General features: G+C 49.5%; 1 protein-coding gene across 1 annotated transcript in view; it reads left to right on the plus strand.

Moving 5' to 3' along the window:
- Nucleotides 1–19908, plus strand: part of LOC149431275 (nephrocystin-4-like) — a gene marked incomplete at both ends in the record, with an annotated part of 178425 nt that overhangs the window by 99561 nt on the left and 58956 nt on the right. Inside the window, one exon of the mRNA XM_089665727.1 lies at nt 9035–9180. Within this exon, the coding sequence (XP_089521853.1) occupies nt 9035–9180 (146 nt within the window). The remainder of the gene's footprint in view (nt 1–9034; nt 9181–19908) is intronic.

The raw sequence follows: 19908 nt of genomic DNA on the forward strand, positions 1-19908 counted from the left end.
TGGGTTTACCACTTACTTTAACCACTTGCTGTCTGGGGCAATTCTCCTTTTTTCACAAACTGTAAGGTTGATAACGAGTGGTTGCAGGTTGGGATCAAGCGGAGGAACAAGCCAAAGGTTGATAACGAGTGGTTACAGGTTGGGCCAAGCGGAGGAACAAGCCAAAGGTTGATAACGAGTGGTTGCAGGTTGGGATCAAGCAGAAGAACAAGACAAAGGTTGATAACGAGTGATTACAGGTTGGGATCAAGCGGAAGAACAAGCCAAAGGTTGATAATGAGTGGTTACAGGTTGGGATCAAGCAGAAGAACAAGCCAAAGGTTGATAATGAGTGGTTACAGGTTGGGATCAAGCGGAAGAACAAGCCAAAGTTTGAAAATGAGCGGTTACAGGTTGGGATCAAGCGGAAGAATAAGCCAAAGGTTGATAACGAGTGGTTAGAGGTTGGGATCAAGAGGAAGAATAAGCCAAAGATTGATAACAAGTGGTTGAAATTTGGGATCAAGAGGAAGAATAAGCCAAAGGTTGATAACGAGTGGTTAGAGGTTGGGATCAAGAGGAAGAATAAGCCAAAGATTGATAACAAGTGGTTGAAATTTGGGATCAAGCAGAAGAACAAGTCAAAGGTTGATAACGAGTGATTACAAGTTGGGATCAAGCGGAGCAACAAGCCAAAGTTTAATAATGAATGGTTGCACGATGGAATCAAGCAGGGCAACAAGCCAAAGGTTGATAATGAATGGTTGCACGATGGAATCAAGCAGTAGAATAAGCCAATGGTTGATAATGAGTGGTTACAGGTTGGGATCAAGCAGAAGTATAAGCCAAAGATTGATAATGAGTGTTTGCAGGTTGGGATCAAGCGGAAGAACAAGCCAAAGGCTGATAACAAGTGTTTGCAGGTTGGGATCAAGCGGTAGAATAAGCCAAAGGTTGATAACGAGTGGTTGCAGGTTGGGATCAAGCTGAAGAACAAGCCAAAGGTTGATAAAGAGCGGTTGCAGGTTGGGATCAAGCGGAAGAACAAGCCAAAGGTTGATAATGAGTGGTTGCAGGATGGAATCAAGCGGTAGAATAAGCCAAAGGTTGATAAGGAGTGGTTGCAGGTTGGGATCAAGCAGAAGAACAAGCCAAAGGTTGAAAACGAGTGGTTGCAGGTTGGGATCAAGCAGAAGAACAAGCCTAAGGTTGATAATGAGTGGTTGCAGGTTGGGATCAAGCAGAAGTATAAGCCAAAGATTGATAACGAGTGGTTGCAGGTTGGGATCAAGCGGAAGAACAAGCCAAAGGTTGAAAACGAGTGGTTGCAGGTTGGGATCAAGCAGAAGAACAAGCCTAAGGTTGATAATGAGTGGTTGCAGGTTGGGATCAAGCAGAAGTATAAGCCAAAGATTGATAACGAGTGGTTGCAGGTTGGGATCAAGCGGAAGAACAAGCCAAAGGTTGATAATGAGCGGTTGCAGGTTGGGATCAAGCGGAACAAGAAGCCAAAAGATTGATAACGAGTGGTTGCAGGTTGGGACAAAGCGGAAGAACAAGCCAAAGGTTGATAATGAGCGGTTGCAGGTTGGGATCAAGCGGAACAAGAAGCCAAAGGTTGATAACGAGTGGTTGCAGGTTGGGATCAAGCTGAAGAACAAGCCAAAGGTTGATAAAGAGCGGTTGCAGGTTGGGATCAAGCGGAAGAACAAGCCAAAGGTTGATAATGAGTGGTTGCAGGTTGGGATCAAGCAGAAGTATAAGCCAAAGATTGATAACGAGTGGTTGCAGGTTGGGATCAAGCAGAAGAACAAGCCAAAGGTTGAAAACGAGTGGTTGCAGGTTGGGATCAAGCAGAAGAACAAGCCTAAGGTTGATAATGAGTGGTTGCAGGTTGGGATCAAGCAGAAGTATAAGCCAAAGATTGATAACGAGTGGTTGCAGGTTGGGATCAAGCGGAAGAACAAGCCAAAGGTTGATAACGAGCGGTTGCAGGTTGGGATCAAGCAGAAAGACAAGCCTAAGGTTGATAACAAGTGGTTGCAGGTTGGGATCAAGCGTAAGAACAAGCCTAAGGTTGATAACGAGTGGTTGCAGATTGAGATCAAGCGGAAGAATAAGCCAAAGGTTGGCAACGATTGGTAACAAAGATGCGGATGGCAGGAGTGACAAGCGAAATATTGGCTGGAGAGAGCACAAAAATCTGGCAAAGAGGAAGTGCAAAGGCATGGCTTAAATAGAAAGTTCATAGGAGGAACAAAGGGTTCAGGGTTCAAGAGCAACAAGAGACAAGGCAAGGTTGTCTAAGGAATCAGTCAGGGAGCTGTCCAGCATCTCAGGTGGCTCAGCAAGAAGAGACATCGCCATAGTGGCAGGTTCAGTACCGGGTCCTGACAGGTACCAAGATGACATCTGCAGACATGACCTTGCAAAAACCACATGGCGGCAGGATATGTTGGTCGCACGTTGATCAGCAAGTTGTTAAATGTTGGGAAATGACATCTCGCCGCGTCCTTGCTCTCCCTGGAAATGGAAGGACGTTCTGGTGCCAAGTGGAGGTAAGTGTCCCTGACACCGTTATTTGTATTCATTTTGAAGGGATTATACAGCACAAATAAAAACAGATTAGCCGTCCATAATTGTTCGCGGTTAGCATCCCGTGACGTGCCTATAATGGTATAACATTTAGTTAGTTTAATTAGTTAGGTAATTCTAATAAGATGGCTCCCTAGAAAGCAATTAGCTATTTAAAACAAACTAATTTTTAATGCCATGTGCTTTCCAAGATTGCTTTCCCGACATGAATAATTGACTGAAACTTGTTTTCACGTGTGAAAGGGGATCGTCTGCTTTGCTCCGTCTTTGACATTTCCTGTAAATAAACCGCGGTAATCAAAAGGCATCTGCCAAACACCTTCTGCTCCTTCGCAGCTCGATCCAGCCGCTTCGCCCTTGCGCTACGCCGGTAACCTTTTTTTTACTCGCTCTCCGGTCTTCTGTGGGTTTTGGCGAGTCGGTGGCGGTATTTGAGTTGCGTTCAGCAAGGTCCGGAGTTCCTCTTTTTTTATATTTATTTATTACAAATATTTATATAGCGCCAACAATTTATTGCTATTCACATCAGTCCCTGCCCTGCAGGATCATGGCTGCAGCTGCATCCTGGTGGTGATCTCAGTCTTGGCTCCTCCCAGGCCACGCCCCCTGATGTTTTTCAAATGTGTCGGGGGGGAGTAGCTTGAGAGTCCCTTTCTTACATACTGACACATGCTAGGGTCACCTTGGAAAAATGCCAAAAGGAGCCAGATACCCAACTGAAAGCCATGCAAGCGCAGGGAGAGCATGCAAACCCCATGCAGATTGTGTCCTAACTGTCATTCAGACCAGGGATCCCCGATGCTTCAAGGCAGAAGTGCTAACCACTGTTCCTATATTTGAAGTGGGGAAGATTGCAACAGTCTTCCTGGTTATCCGAGGATCATGGCTGCAGCTGCATCCTGGTAGTGATCTCAGTCTTGGCTCCTCCCAGGTCATGCCCCCCGATGGTTTTCACCCTGTGGGGCAAAATGTGTCGGGGGGGGGGGGGATGGCTTGAGAGTGCCTTTCTTACATACTGACACATGCTAGGGTCACCTTGGAAAAGTGCAAAAAGGAGCCAGATACCCACCTGGAAACCATGCAAGTGCAGGGAGAGCATGCAAACCCCATGCAGATTGTGTTCTAACTGGCATTCAGACCAGGGATCCCCGATGCTTCCAGGTAGAGGTCATAGCCACTGTTCCTATATTTGAAGTGGGGCAGATTGCAACAGTCTTCCTGGTTATCCCAGGATCATGGCTGCAGCTGCATCCTGGTGCTGATCTCAGTCTTGGCTCCTCCCAGGTCACGCCCCCGATGGTTTTCACCCTGTGGGGCAAAATGTGTCGGGGGGGGGAGTGGCTTGAGAGAAGCCAAAGCTGGAGGTCACTCTTCTTCTTTCTTTCCATAGATTGGGCTACTTGGAGTGTGGCATCTCCATACCACCAGCACGTGACTTTTGGATGAGGGTTCTGGACGCCGGCAACCACACTAGTTGTGGATCACCAGAGCAGAGATCTCAGCGGTTAGAGCAGCATTCCAAGCCATGCAATACACATCCTGGTAGCGCTGCTGTTCAGCTAGCGATCAGCTTTCTTGTTGAAGTGATCTGGGCGGCTGCCCCCCTCCGCTGATTTGCGTTCGGCCAGCGCCAAGAGGTTAAAGGGGTTATGAAGCCTCAAGCTTTTTACTTTCATGCATTCTATGCATGAAGGTTAAAAACTTTCTCTGTGCAGCTCCCCCCTCCCCCCAATACCCACCTAAGGCCCCTCTCGATCCATCGATGTGCTCTGTCCCAGGATTCCCTCTCATTGGCTGAGACAAAGGCTCTCGCTGCTGTCAGTCACAGCCAATGAGAAGAGAGAGGGCGGGGCTGAGACGCGGCTTTGTGTGTAAATGGACACACGGAGCAGCGGGTGCCTCCATAGCAAGCTGCTTGCTGTGGTGGAACCCAAAAGGAGGGAGGAGCCAGGGGCACCGGCAGGGGGACCCGAGAAGAGGAGGATCGGGGCTGCTCTGTGCAAAACCATTACACAGAGCAGGTAAGTATAATGTTTGTTATTAACCACTTCCCGTCCTGCCGCTGTATATAAACGGCTGGACGGTAGCAGTGCAGGGGCGGGTTGCGGTTCATAAAGGGATTTGGATTGTGCGCGCTCCCTGGGAGTGCACGGCTCCACGATTCGGACATGTTGGAACACCGATCGCTGTATGGGACCTCTGTGTGAGGTCCCAATCATGTGATTACTGATTGGCCAATCAGTGATCACATGAATAGTAGTAAGCAAGATATCACTTCTGACATCATTGCTTACTATGTGTGAAATCTGTGAATGATCACAGAGATCACATGGTACAGGGCTATTCACAACATCCTTGTACCATGTGACAAGCTGTGACCAATCACAGCTCTCACAGTAGTTTTCAATGGCTGCAGGAATGCAGCCAGAGAGGAGAAATGATTGCTTTTACAGCCTTTATGGGTGTAAAAGCAATCAGTGTAAAAAAAAAAAAATCTTCATCACCCCCCACAAGTAGTACAGTGTCACCATGGTGACTGCACTGCTAGGGTGACAGTATGTTAAAAAAAAAAAATAATAATAATAATATCAAAAATAAAATAAAAATGTAATTTTTTTTTTTTAATATAATTTTTGGTTATAAACTAATTTGGTTTATTTTTTTTTTTACTAACAAGATAACTGAATACATTTTGGCCAGGATTTATGAAGAAAGAATATTTATTTGCAAAATGTTATAAGAAAAACACTCTGTTTCAAAATTTTTGGACTTTTTCATTTATATAGCAAAAAAATAAAAATCCCAGCGGTGAATAAATACCACCAAAATAAAGTTTTATCTGTCTCAAAAAAATGCTAAAAAATTCATATGGGTACAATGTTGCATGACCGCGCAATTGTCATTCAAAGTGTGATAGCACTGAAAGCTGAAAATTGGCCTGGACAGGAAGGGGGGGAAAGTGTCCGGACTGGAAGGGGGGGAAAGTGTCCAGACTGGAAGGGGGGGAAAGTGTCCGGACTGGAAGGGGGTGAAAGTGTTCGGACTGGAAGGGAGTGAAAGTGTTCGGACTGGAAGGGGGGGAAAGTGTCCAGACCGGAAGGGGGTGAAAGTGTCCGGACCGGATGGGGGTGAAAGTGTCCGGACCGGATGGGGGTGAAAGTGTCCGGACCGGATAGGGGTGAAAGTGTCCGGACCGGAAGGGGGGAAAGTGTCCGGACTGGAAGGGGTGAAAGTGTCCGGACCAGAAGGGGGTGAAAGTGTCCGGACCGAAAGGGGGGGAAAGTGTCCGGACCAAAAGGGGGGGAAAGTGTCCGGACCGAAAGGGGGGGAAAGTGTCCGGACCGGAAGGGGGGGGGAAAGCGTCTGGACTGGAAGGGGGGGAAAGTATCCAGACTGGAAGGGGGGAAAGTGTCCGGACTGGAAGGGGGGGAAGTGTCCGGATTGGAAGGGGGTGAAAGTGTCTGGACCGGAAGGGCGGAAAGTGTCCGGACTGGAAGGGGGTGAAAGTGTCCGGACTGGAAGGGGGGAAAGTGTCCGGACTGGAAGAGGGGAAAGTGTCCGGACTGGAAGGGGGTGAAAGTGTCCGGACTGGAAGGGGGGAAAGTGTCCGGACTGGAAGGGGGGAAAGTGTCCGGACTGGAAGGGGGGAAAGTGTCCGGACTGGAAGGGGGGGAAGTGTCCGGTCTGGAAGGGGGGGAAAGCGTCCGGACTGGAAGGGGGGAAAGTGTCCGGACTGGAAGGGGGGAAAGTGTCCGGACTGGAAGGGGGAAAGTGTCCGGACTGGAAGGGGGGGAAGTGTCCGGACTGGAAGGGGGGGAAGTGTCCGGACTGGAAGGGGGAGAAGTGTCCGGACTGGAAGGGGTTAATAAAAATCAATGAATCCTTTAGTATCTCTTCATGATTACAGAGTTGCATTAATTTGTATCTTTTAAATCCGCCATAAATATGTTAATGAGGAAGATTTCATGGCTGGTCCCTCTAGGAGTGATGAATCCTCCCGTCCATCGCTGTCCTCCTCGTTGGTGTCGGGTGTCATAGAGTTCAGCTGCCGCCTTCGCTATCCTCGGCCTCCTCCATCATTATTCTCCTCCGTCATTTAGCATGTAAATAATATGCAGCCGGAGGCTGCGTGTGTCAGGAGTTACACGCCGCAACACTGGCAGGGAGGCATGCCGAAACGCCATTTGCATAATGTTTTATGTAGCACCCGGAACCTTTGTCTTCCTCGCCGTTGTTCCCTGGAGTGTGAAACCATTTTTATTTTCAATTACCTGCCATGGTGCTTGTAAGAGGAGACCTGGAGAAGTTTCCGGAGCTCGCGGCGTGATATTCGCCTGTCCTTCGCTGTCGGACTTTGTACTCCCTCCGCCCAGCGCGTCAGTCGCGCTTTCAGTGTTTTTATATAGCTTGCAGTTAGCACCCGGCTCACACAACTCCAACGCAGCAATTTGCAGAGGCTTAAAGTGGTTGTAGACCCTTCTGTATACCCACCGAAGGGGCCTCAAGTGATACACAGAGATGAAACAAATCCTCCTACATAAGATGTACCTGTTTATCTGCAGCCGCATATCCCCTACATCCATTTACAGTGCAGCATTTACAAAGGATCTGCTCTGAAAAGCAGGGGGTGGGGAGATGAAGTTACATCAGGGAGGAGAGTTCTGAGAGCTGATTGGAGGGGAGGGACACACAACCCTTCACAAGGCACACAGTAACAGAGCTGAGGCTGTCAATCACAGGCTGTGTGCTGCAGCTCCCTCGCTCCATTTTTCTCTTGGTTTCAGGAAAACGTGTCGAAAGTGATTCATGCAGAGGAAGGAGGCAGCAGACAGAAATGGCACTGATTGGAGGGAAGGGACACTTCACTTTTACTAAAACTGGAGAGTGCAAAATCTGGTGCAGAAAAACCAATCAGCTTCCAGGTTTTATTGTCAAAGCTTCATTGAACAAGCTGAAGTTAGAAGCTGATTGGCTACCAGGCACGGCCGCTCCAGATACTGCACTCTCCAGTTTTGGTAAATCTCCCCCAATGTGTTTACATAGTTAGTCTGGCTGAAAAAAGACAAAAGTCCATCCAGTTCAACCATTAACCCCCCTGGCGGTATTCCCGAGTGTAGCTCGGGGTAAAGTTTCAGCACCACAAGCGGTAACCCCCCCCCCCCCCCCCCCGAGCCACACTCGGGAATACACTGCAGCGTTGCTCTGGGATCTCTTCTGCACTTACCTTGTCCTGCGCTCCTGTGATGTCCCCCCTGCAGTGTCCCCTGTAATGTCCTCCGGCCGATGCCGGCATCTGTCTTCCGGGTTCCGTTCCCTGCGACGTCGGGACGTACGGGGGACGGAACTGGCGGGAAATTCAAAAATTTGAAAGTGACATTCACTAAATACAGTAAAATCACATAGTATAACATTCCTGTATCAAACCATTTCACATACATTTTGTCCCGAGTGCTTTGTCCGGCACCCTGCCTGCATTTTTACCGCCCATTCTGCCTGGAAACTGAGAAACGTCCATGGCGTCCAAAAAGCGTCCCTTTAGGTCAGACGCGGTTTTAGACCGGCTAGAGAACAGCGATAGTAAGTCAGAACCACTTGCAGAATTGAGTGATAATGATTGGTGGGGGAAATTCCTCATCAGACACTGAAAACGATTCTGCGACTGAGCTCAGCGATGGGCCAACTTGGCGCTATATTTCACATTTCAGTGTTTTTGGTTTGATTATATTATTGAGTTACATTTATTATTATTATATTATTATTTTTTATGATTATTTATTAAATTATAATTTATGATTTCGTGTTTCAAATGTTATCCTCCCCGGGATGTTTACTAGACTCTTGTTCGGACAGATTTCAGTGAGTTATTCCTGAGAATTACAGGCCTGCAATAAAAAAACAACATATTTCCATTGAAAACAATGTACCACTTTGAGCACAGAAATACTGACATAATCAGACCGAAAGGGAGGTTAAAAAAAAAAAAACGTTATAATCCGACACCCACAGTTGATCCAGAGGAAGGCAAAAAAACCCAGCAAAGCACGATCCAATGTGCTCCTGCAGGGGAGAAAATACCTTCCTGACCCCCCGAGAGGCAATCGGATATTCCCTGGATCACCTTCCCCTATAAATGTTATATCCAGTTATATTCTGTGTATCCAAGAAAGAATCCAGGACTTTCCTACAGCAATCCACTGAGCTGGCCACAACCAACTCTGGAGGGAGTCTATTCCACATTCTCACAGCTCTTACTGTGAAGAAACCTTTCCGTGTTTGGAGATTCCATTTCTTTTCCTCCAGACGTGAAGAGCACCCCCTTGTCCTCTGTGATGACCTCGGGGTGAATGTGTGTTTAGATAGAAATAATACACTGTTTTTGACCTTCACTGCAAACCTGCATCTCCAACCCCCCCCCCCCTCCATGCAGCTGATGGTTTAATCTCATTTTACTTTTTAACAGGAGATCCCAGCAGTGAGTGGAATTACCCACCTTGAAGCAGAGATGGGTGACCATAACCTGGAATACTCCAACGCTGACCATCTTCAGGAACTGGCCTTCTCCCCCGTCCATGCTCCTATTGTTGCAATGGGGACTCAGACTGGGAGGTAAGTGGAACAAAACAGAAGACTCAAAGTGGTTGTTAGCCTTTCCATACACCCAGTGAAGTGACTGGATTCACGTGATACACGGAGATGAAAGCCTCCTACATACGTTGTACCTGTTTATCTGCAGCCCTCTCTTCTCTACAACCTTTCAAAGTGCAGAATTTATACAGTTTGAGTTTTCAGAAAGCAAGGGGGCGAGGAGCAGAAGTTACACTCTGCAGAGTTTAGTGAGAGCTGATTGGAGGGAATGGACACACCCCCTTCACACAGCACATAGGAACAGAGCTGAGGCTGTGTGCTGGAGCTCCCTCCCCTGTCACCTTTTTTCTTGGTGTCAGGAAAACTTGTCAAAGGTGACTCATGAAAGTAGTAGAGGAAGGAGGCAGCAGACAGAAATGACACTTAGTAGTCTAGACTGAGACAAGTACACACTACAGAGGGATATGCTTTGTTCATATTTCAAGTCTGAGGTTTACAACCACTAGAGAACTGTCATTACGGCACTGAAAGCTGAAGAGGGGGCTTTTCTTGCACCTCTTGTCCAGGTAACAGTGATAGAGGATGTGAGGAGACAAATTGGAACAGGGGCCAATGTTGGAGGCATCATTGGCTGTTAGGTATGAGGGACAGACTGGGCAAGAACCAATGAAGGATCATGGTAGCACCTGATCAGTAGACAGGAATGAAACCAGGACACAAGCTGATAGCCACCAACGGCCAGGCAGTGAGATACCCGTTCAGGAGGCAAGGACAGCGTCAGGATACAGGCCAAGGACTGGAACATAAGGCTTCATCAGGATACACCTACAGAAGGGCCGCGATGTGCCAAATCAGAAGACAAGATGCAGAGTCCAAACCACAGGCCGAGGTCACAACTGGTAGACAAGAATCCAGAGAAAGGTCAAAGGCAAGCTGGGTCATACAATGGAAGGCAGACGTAGAAGATCAGGATCAATCAGCATTCTGTCCATATCACTCTCCAGCTTATAAAGGCCATTTGGTGCTAGTACCAGTGCTGTACATGCAACCGCTTAGTGTGTGCGATAATACCTCCACACGTGTGCACTAATACATGTCTAGCAGTAACCTTATGCCCAGAAACATGTGCATGCTCACTCCCTGGTCCTTTCATACCTGAACACACTGGAGCTTCCATTATATCTGTCAGGGACTGGATTTAAACCTGCAACCTCTGCTGTGTCTGGCAGTATCTCTTCTTTCTGAGCCATCTGAAATACTGGACCGCTCCCTGCCTGATTCCTTAGAAAACCTTGTCTTGTGTCTTTTTCTCTTGAACCTTGAACCCTTTTCTCCTTCCCATGAACTTCCTATTTAAGCCATGCTTTCCTCAACTACATTTTCGCTTGATCCCATCCTGCGACCATTTGTTACTGACCTTTGGCTTGTTCCTCGACTACACTTTAATTTGATCCCATCCTGCGACCACTTGTTACCAACCTTTGGCTTGTACCACTACTACACTTCTGCTTGATCCCGACCTGTGATCACTTGTTACTGACCTTTGGCTTGTTCCTCAACTACACTTCTGCTTGATCCCGACCTGTGACCACTTGTTACCGACTTTTGGCTTGTTCCTCAACTACACTTCTGCTTGATCCCAACCTGCAACCACTTGTCACCAATCTTTGGCTTGTTCCTCGACTACACTTCTGGTTGATCCCGACCTGTGACCACTTGTTACCGACCTTTGGCTTGTTTCTCAACTACACTTCTGCTTGATCCTGACCTGTGACCACTTTTTACTAACCTTTGGCTTGTTCCTTGATTACACTTTTGCTTGATCCCCACCTGTGACCACTTGTTACCGACCTTTGGCTTGTTCCTCAACTACACTTCTGCTTGATCCTGACCTGTGACCACTTTTTACTAACCTTTGGCTTGTTCCTTGATTACACTTTTGCTTGATCCCCACCTGTGACCACTTGTTACCGATTTTTGGCTTGTTCCTCAACTACACTTCTGCTTGATCCCAACCTGCAACCACTTGTCACCAACCTTTGGCTTGTTCCTCAACTACACTCTGCTTGATCAATACATGCAACCACTTGTTACCAACCTTTGGCTTGTTCCTCGACTACACTTCTGCTTGATCCCAACCTGCAACCACTTGTTACCAACCTTTGGCTTGTTCCTCAACTACACTCTGCTTGATACCAACCTGCAACCACTTGTTACCAACCTTTGGCTTGTTCCTCGACTACACTTCTGCTTGATCCCAACCTGCAACCACTTGTTACCAACCTTTGGCTTGTTCCTCAACTACACTCTGCTTGATACCAACCTGCAACCACTTGTTACAGACTTTTGGCTTGGTCCTCTACTGCACTTCTGCTTGATCTCAACCTTGACATCTTGCCACCGACTTTTGGCTTGGTTACTGACTATGCTTTTGCTTGATCCCTACCTGCTAAATCTTCTACTGGACCCTGGCTTGCTCACCTCCTGGTGGTGCGATCCAGAGGACGGTGACCTGGTACTAACACACAGAAAAACCCATCCCCACCATCGGGAGCTCTGGAGAACACCAGTTAGTGCTTAGACCTCGCACCTCGGGTGAGCCTACATCGTCCGCCAGAGTGACCTGCTTGTATACCTATCCTGGTGGTCGGTGGCAGCTGTAGCTACTGTTCTCCTACACTGACCCCTGACCGTGACCATATCTCTTTTATAGCCCTGAGGAAGGGGGAGATCTTTGAGCCCCCGAAACGTTATGGCTGTTTTCATGTTTTCTTGTTATGCACTAACATCGATAACAAAATATTTTGGACTCTTTTGAAATGTCGTTCTCATTAGACTTTCAACACAACATTGGGGTGTCTTTTTAAGGGGCGGCTCCTTTTTGTTGAGAGTGACCTCACCATCTCCTCTAACTGACATATTGAGAAGTCAAATCCAGCACCGAATATATTCTTGTGATCTCTCAGTCTAGGGCACGGAATGTAAAAGTCTACAATTCCTGGGTGTTCTTGCCGGCTGTATATCTTTATTACCCGGAGTTCAGCTTTACTCCTCTATATAAATGTTCCGGAGTCCTTACAATCACACACCTCCCCTTCCTCAGCTGAGAAGAAATTCCCGTGTATACCTCCGTCCTGCCGCCAGCACCGAGATATCATTAAAAAAGTCACATTGATATCTCAGCAGATCAACAGCGCGGGACGCCAGATATAAATCAGTGTTTGTATGGCGCGGTTTCGCTCCAGCTAATGCCATTGAACCGCCTCGTGCCCTTGAGCTCAGCCGGCTTTGTCAGTCTCTTTTCTTTGTTCCCTCAACGCCGCGATGAATTACCGTCCAGCCAACCAGATCCCAATTACAATCTCTTTATTAAACAGGATTATGAAGACTTTTTTTTTTGCTTTTTAATTGCAATTGTTCAATAATCGAGAAGCTGGAAAGCATAAAGAGCCATTATTGGTAGACTGATCTGATTGTAGCATCAGGGAAAGGTGGGTGTCCTCTGATGGTACTGGGGTCTCCTCTGATGGTCCTGGGGTGTCCTCTGATGGTCCTGGGATGTCCTCTGATGGTCCTAGGGTGTCCTCTGATGTTATTGGGGTGTCCTCTTATGGTCCTGGGGTGTCCTCTGATGGTCCTGGGGTGTCCTCTGATGGTATTGGGGTGTCCTCTGATGGTCCTGAGGTGTCCTCTGATGGTCCTGGGGTCTCCTCTGATGGTCTTGGGGTGTCCTCTGATGGTCCTGGGGTCTCCTCTGATGGTTCTGGGGTGTCCTCTGATGGTCCTGAGATGTCCTCTGATGATCCTGGGGTGTCCTCTGATGGTCCTGGGATGTCCTCTGATGAACCTGGGGTGTCCTCTGATGGTCCTGGGATGTCCTCTGATGGTCCTGCGGTGTCCTCTGATGGTCCTGGGGTGTCCTCTGATGGTATTGGGGTGTCCTCTGATGGTCCTGGGGTCTCCTCTGATGGTCTTGGGGTGTCCTCAGATGGTCCTGGGGTCTCCTCTGATGGTTTTGGGGTGTCCTCTGATGGTCCTGGGGTGTCCTCTGATGGTCCTGGGATGTCCTCTGATGGTCCTGGGATGTCCTCTGATGGTCCTGGGATGTCCTCTGATGGTCCTGGAGCTCTTCCATGGTGCTAATGGACACATGACGGCTATGCTTGCAGCAACATAGACACTGTCTGCATGGATCTGTGCAGGGCTGGAGCACTATCGATGGATCCTGTAGAGACATTGGGGGGGGGGAGGGGGGAGATTTACTAATACTGGAGCACACAGAATCTGGTGAAGCTCTGCGTAGTAACCAATCAGCTTCCAGGTTTTATTGTCAACACTTGAGGACCAAGCCAAGTGGTCACAGGTCAGGATCAAGCTTGAAAAAGCTGAAGTTAGTAGCTGATTGGTTACCTCGCACAGTTGCACCAGATTCTGAGAGCTCCAGTTTATGGCTGGCCATACATTATACAATTTTCTTGGGAATTTTATTTAGATTTACCAAAAACCATATAATATGAGGTCAAACCTAAACAACACTTTCAGTTGCATCCACTTAGGCCGGCTCTTGTACTACACAGTTGAAGGTAAATCTAAAAGGAAATTGGGCAGAAATTGTACGAAAATTGTATAGTGTATGGCCAGCCTTCATAAGACTCCCCCATAATCTTTGCTGCCCAGAGTAACCCGGCCCACAAGAACTCTGATATGATGGGGGACTTCTGATGGGAAAGGTGGACTCTGATGGAAAGTGTGGGGGCTCTGATGTGATGGGAGGATTCTGGTGGGAAAGGGGGCTGATGTGAAGGGGACTCAGATTTGAAGCAGGACTCTAATGTGTAGAGGGCTTCTGATGTAAAAGGGGCACTCTGATGAAAGAAGAGGGGGTGTTCTGATGAAATGGGGGGCTTTTGATGTGAAAGGGGCACTCCAATGAAAGGGGAGGGAGGTTATTTGATGAAATGAGGGGCCTCTGGCTTGAAAGGGGCACTCTGATGAATGGGGGAGGGAGGCTTCTGATGTGAAAGGGGCACTCTGATGGAAGGGGCGGTGGGGCTCTGATGAAATGTGGGGCTTTTAATATGAAAGGGGCACTCTGATGGAAGGGGATGGGGATTGCTCTGATGAAATGGGGGGCTTCTGATGTAAAAGGGGAGTCTGGATGTGAAAAGGGCACTCTGATGAATGGGGGAGGGAGGCTTCTGATGTGATAGGGGCACTCTGATGAAAGGGAGGTGGGGGTCGGATGAAATGTGGGGCTTCTGATATTAAAGGGGCACTCCAATGAAAGGGGATGGCTCTGATGAAATGGGGAGCTTCTGATGTAAAGGGGAGTCTGGATGTGAAAGGAGCACTCTGATGAATGGGGGAGGGGAGTTTCTGATGTGAAAGGGGCACTCTGATGAAAGGGAGGTGGGGGTCTGATGAAATGGGGGCTTCTGATATGAAGGGGGCACTCCAATGAAAGGGGAGAGGGGTTTCCCTGATGAAATGGGGGGCTTCTGATGTAAAAGGGAGTCCGGATGTGAAAGGGGACTCCGATGAAAGGGGAGGGGGGTTTGCTCTGAGGAAATGGGGGGTCTTGTGATGTAAAAGGGGAGTCCATCTGTGAAAGGAGCACTCTGATTTATAGGGGGGGCTTCTGATGTGACAGGGGCGCTCTGATGAAATGGGGGGCTTCTGATGTAAAAGGGGAATCCGGATGTGAAAGGGGCACTCTGTTGAATGGGGGAGGGGGGCTTCTGATGTGAAAGGGGAACTCTGATGGAAGGTGAGGTGGGGCTCTGATGAAATGTGGGGCTTCTGATATTAAAGGGGCACTCCGATGAAAGGGGATGGGGATTGCTCTGATGAAATGGGGGGCTTTTGATGTAAAAGGGGAGTCTGGATGTGAAAGGGGCACTCTGATCAATGGGAGGTGGGGCTCTGATGAAATGGGGGGCTTCTGATATGAAGGGGGCACTCCGATGAAAGGGGAGAGGGGTTTCTCTAATGAAATGGGGGGGTCTTGTGATGTAAAAGGGGAGTCCAGCTGTGAAAGGGGCACTCTGATTTATAGGGGGGGCTTCTGATATGACAGGGGTGCTCTGATGAAATGGGGGCTTCTGATGTAAAAGGGGAATTTATTCATTAATTTAAATGTTATTCATTCGTTTATAAAACAATTTTTTTCAGTCCACAAATATGTGTAAAATATAAAATACGATTAGGGGCCCCTGATTTATACCTTCCAGGTGCATCAAAGGGCCCTACAGCTCATTTTCTGTAGAAAGCAGCCATAGCTGGAGTAGAAAGGCCTGTCCCCTGCCAGCCTGCTGCAGTAAAGGGCCCCTGCTCTCTGTTTGGAAGCAGTGGTCTCTCTGCAGAGCTCCCCCTAATATCTCAGCACTCAGAAGGGATCATGAGCTTTGCTAGGTAAAGACTACATGGTATCTGACTGATGGATTCATCCCGGAGATGATCCCAGGACATTCCCCTTTGATCATTGCAAACCCACCCAGTTTACAGGCGGATCCTTCATGAAGATCTTTGCTGGCTCCGAGTAATGTTCGTCCTTCAGACACCTCGGTGCACCATTTTCTGCAAACTTTCAGGCTGGATTATTCCCGTCTTTGGTAAAAACGATCGTCTGATTCATTTCAGTTTAAAAAAAAATCTGTGTAGGATTGTTCCCAAAACAGAAATAGCAGTTACCATGTGTGTGTACAAAATGCCAAGCCGGCTGACTCATTCCGTCTGTTCAGCTTCACTCCGTCTTGTCAGTTTTAGATTGTGTTATGCCACCCCGGCTTCACAACATTACACATCGCAGGGATACACCACACACTGTATACACCACACACTGTATATACCACACACTGATCAGCCATAACATTATGACCACCCACCATAACCCGTCCAGGCATGGACTCCCCTAGACCTCTGAGGGTACTCTGTGGTATCCGGCACCAAGCCGTCAGTAGCAGATCCTTTAAGTCCTGTAACTTGGGAGGTGGGGCCTCCATGGATCGGACTTGTTTATACAGCACATCCCACAGATACTTGATTGGATTGAGATTTGGAGAATCTGGAGGTCAGGTCAGCACCTCAAACACATTGTTGTGTTCCTCAAACCATTCTTGAATTCATCAGACCAGGCCACCTTCTTCCATTGTTTAGTGGTCCAGTTCTGAGGCTAACGTGCCCAATGTAGGTGCTTTTGGCTGTGTGCACGGGTCAGCATGGACACCCTGATCGGTCTGCGGCTACACAGCCCCGTACACAACAAACTGTGATGCTCTGTGTATTCTGACGCCTTTCTGCCAGAACCAGTATTACCTTTTTCAGCAATTTGAGCTCCAGTAACTCTTCTATAGGATCGGACTACATGGGCCAGCCTTCCCTCCCTACCTCCATCAGTGAGCCTTCCCTCCCCACCTCCATCAATGAGCCTTCCCTCCGCACCTCCATCAATGAGCCTTCCCTCCCCACCTCCATCAATGAGCCTTCCCTCCCCCTCACCTCCATCAATGAGCCTTCCCTCACAACTTCCATCAATGAGCCTTCCCTCCGCACATCCATTAATGAGCCTTCCCTCCCCACATCCATTAATGAGCCTTCCCTCCCCACATCCATCAATGAGCCTTCCTTCGCCACCTCCATCAATGAGCTTTCCTTCCCCACCTCCATCAATGGGCCTTCCCTCCCCACCTCCTTCAATGAGCCTTCCCTCCCCGCCTCCATCAATGAGCCTTCCCTCCTCACCTCCATCAATGAGCCTTCCCTCCCCACCTCCCTCAATGAGCCTTCCCTCCCCACCTCCATCAATGAGCCTTCCCTACCCACCTCCATCAATGAGTTTTCCCTCGCCACCTCCATCAATGAGCCTTCCCTCCCCACCTCCATCAACGAGCCTTCCATCCCCACCTCCATCACTGAGCCTTCCCTTCCCCTCACCTCCATCTTTGAGCTTTCCCTGCCCACCTCCACCAATGAGCCTTCCCTCCCCACCTCCATCAATGAGCCTTCCCTCCCCACCTCCATCAATGAGCTTTCTCTCCCCGACTCCATCAGTGAGCTTTCCCTCCCCACCTCCATCAATGAGCCTTCCATCCCCACCTCCATCAATGAGCCTTCCCTCTACCTCACCTCCATCAATGAGCCTCCCCTCCCCACCTCCATCAATGAGTCTTCCCTCCCTACCTCCATCAATTAGTTTTTTTACCCGGAGTTCAGCTTTAAGCAGACCGTTGAGTTCTCTGAATACACATATGTACATGATACACCCGTGACCGGAGATCAGAGGACAACCGTATTCTTCTGTAGTGAGGTCATACAATGTGTATCTCCATATCCATATATTTCATACCATTCTGTTTATGGAAGCTGTACACGGATCTACTTACTGTACTCCAGCCATTCATCATCCGCCACAGATAACATTTGGACGCAGAGAAGGGAACGCATGTCATAAATTATGTGTTTATCCGCCTCCGACACACCAATTTACACTCCTCTGGAATCCTGCTGGGGGCCGCCATCTGGAATCAGAGACATTAAAGAGTCTAAACCTGAGAACACAAATGTCATCTATTGCCGTTTACTGACCCTTCCATGTGGCGGCTGCATTCATTTTGGTTCAGTTTTTCCCCTTTTATTTTCTCTGGTGATCCTGCCAGAGACTTCCTCTTCGGGGGTGACAACGCTCACTTCCTGCACTGTGTCTAGGGAGGAGCAGCGCTGTCTGAGACTTTAGTGTGGAGGTGACATTTGGCCATTGTAGGTACAGTATTTGTCTTTTCATTTATGATACTAAAACATTTCCTCCAAGAATAATCCCAACACATTCTCTGCCTAAAGCGGAACTTCATCCCCTGTTCTTCATGGCTCCGCCTCCCTCCTGTGCGCCATCATGGTGTGTGCCATGATATGCGTGCCATGATATGCGTGCCATGATATGTGTGCCATGGTAGCCTCCTCACTGCCTCGCCTCCTGCATGCTCCTCCCTGCCCCTCCTGCATGCTGCTCACTGCCCCACCTCCTGCATGCTCCTCACTGCCCCTCCTGCATGCTCCTCACTGCCCCTTGTGCATGCTCCTCACTGACCCTCGTGCATGCTCCTCACTGACCCTCGTGCATGCTCCTCACTGCCCCGCCTCCTGCATGCTCCTCACTGCCTTGTCTCCTGCATGATCCTCACTGCCTCGTCTCCTGCATGCTCCTCACTTCCCTGCCTCTTGCATGCTCCTCACTGCCCCTCCTGCATGCTCCTCACTGCCTTGTCTCCTGCATGCTCCTCACTTCCCCTCCTGCATGTTCCTCACTGCCTTGTCTCCTGCATGCTCCTCACTTCCCCTCCTGCATGCTCCACACTGCCTCATCTCCTGCATGCTCCTCACTGCCTTGTCTCCTGCATGCTTCTAACTGCCCTGTCTCTTGCATGCTCCTCACTGCCCTGCCTCTTGCATGCTCCTCACTGCCCTGCCTCTTGCATGCTCCTCACTGCCCTGCCTCTTGCATGCTCCTCACTGCCCTGCCTCTTGCATGCTCCTCACTGCCCCTCCTGCATGCTCCTCACTGCCTTGTCTCCTGCATGCTCCTCACTTCCCCTCCTTCATGCTCCTCACTGCCTTGTCTCCTGCATGCTCCTCACTGCCCCACCTCCTGCATGATCCTCACTGCCCCGCCTCCTGCATACTCCTCACTGCCTCGTCTCCTGCATGATCCTCACTGCCCTGCCTCCTGCATGATCCTCACTGCCCCACCTCCTGCATGATCCTCACTGCCCCGCCTCCTGCATACTCCTCACTGCCCCGCCTCCTGCATGATCCTCACTGCCCCGCCTCCTGCATGATCCTCACTTCCCCACCTCCTGCATGATCCTCACTGCCCCGCCTCCTGCATACTCCTCACTGCCTCATCTCCTGCATGATCCTCACTGCCCCGTCTCCTGCATGATCCTCACTGCCCCACCTCCTGCATGATCCTCACTGCCCCACCTCCTTCATGATCCTCACTGCCCCGCCTCCCGCATACTCCTCACTGTCCCGCCTCCTGCATGATCCTCACTGCCCCGCGTCCTGCATGATCCTCACTGCCCCACCTCCTGCATGCTCCTCACTGCCCCTCTTGCATGCTCCTCACTAACCCGCCTCCTGCATGCTCCTCACTGCCCCGCGTCCTGCATGATCCTCACTGCCCCACCTCCTGCATGCTCCTCACTGCCCCACCTCCTGCATGATCCTCACTGTCCCACCTCCTGCATACTCCTCACTGCCCCGCCTCCTGCATGATCCTCACTGCCCGCGTCCTGCATGATCCTCACTGCCCCACCTCCTGCATGCTCCTCACTGCCCCACCTCCTGCATGATCCTCACTGTCCCACCTCCTGCATACTCCTCACTGCCCCGCCTCCTGCATGATCCTCACTGCCCCGCGTCCTGCATGATCCTCACTGCCCCACCTCCTGCATGCTCCTCACTGCCCCTCTTGCATGCTCCTCACTGCCCCACCTCCTGCATGATCCTCACTGTCCCGCCTCCTGCATACTCCTCACTGCCCCGCCTCCTGCATGATCCTCACTGCCCCACCTCCTGCATGATCCTCACTGCCCCAGCTCCTGCATGATCCTCACTGCCCGCCTCCTGAATGCATCTCTCTGCCCCACCTCATGCATGCTCCTCCTGAAGCAACAGAGCAGGAAACTAAAGGAAAGTTTCCACTCTCGCCTCCTATTGATCACCCCTTAATGGAATGATTTTTCTTCCTCCCAG

This window comes from Staurois parvus, unplaced genomic scaffold (genome assembly GCF_062004578.1).
Source record: "Staurois parvus isolate SC_StPar_1 unplaced genomic scaffold, SC_StPar_1.0 ptg002307l, whole genome shotgun sequence".
NCBI classification, from domain to species: Eukaryota; Metazoa; Chordata; class Amphibia; order Anura; family Ranidae; genus Staurois; species Staurois parvus.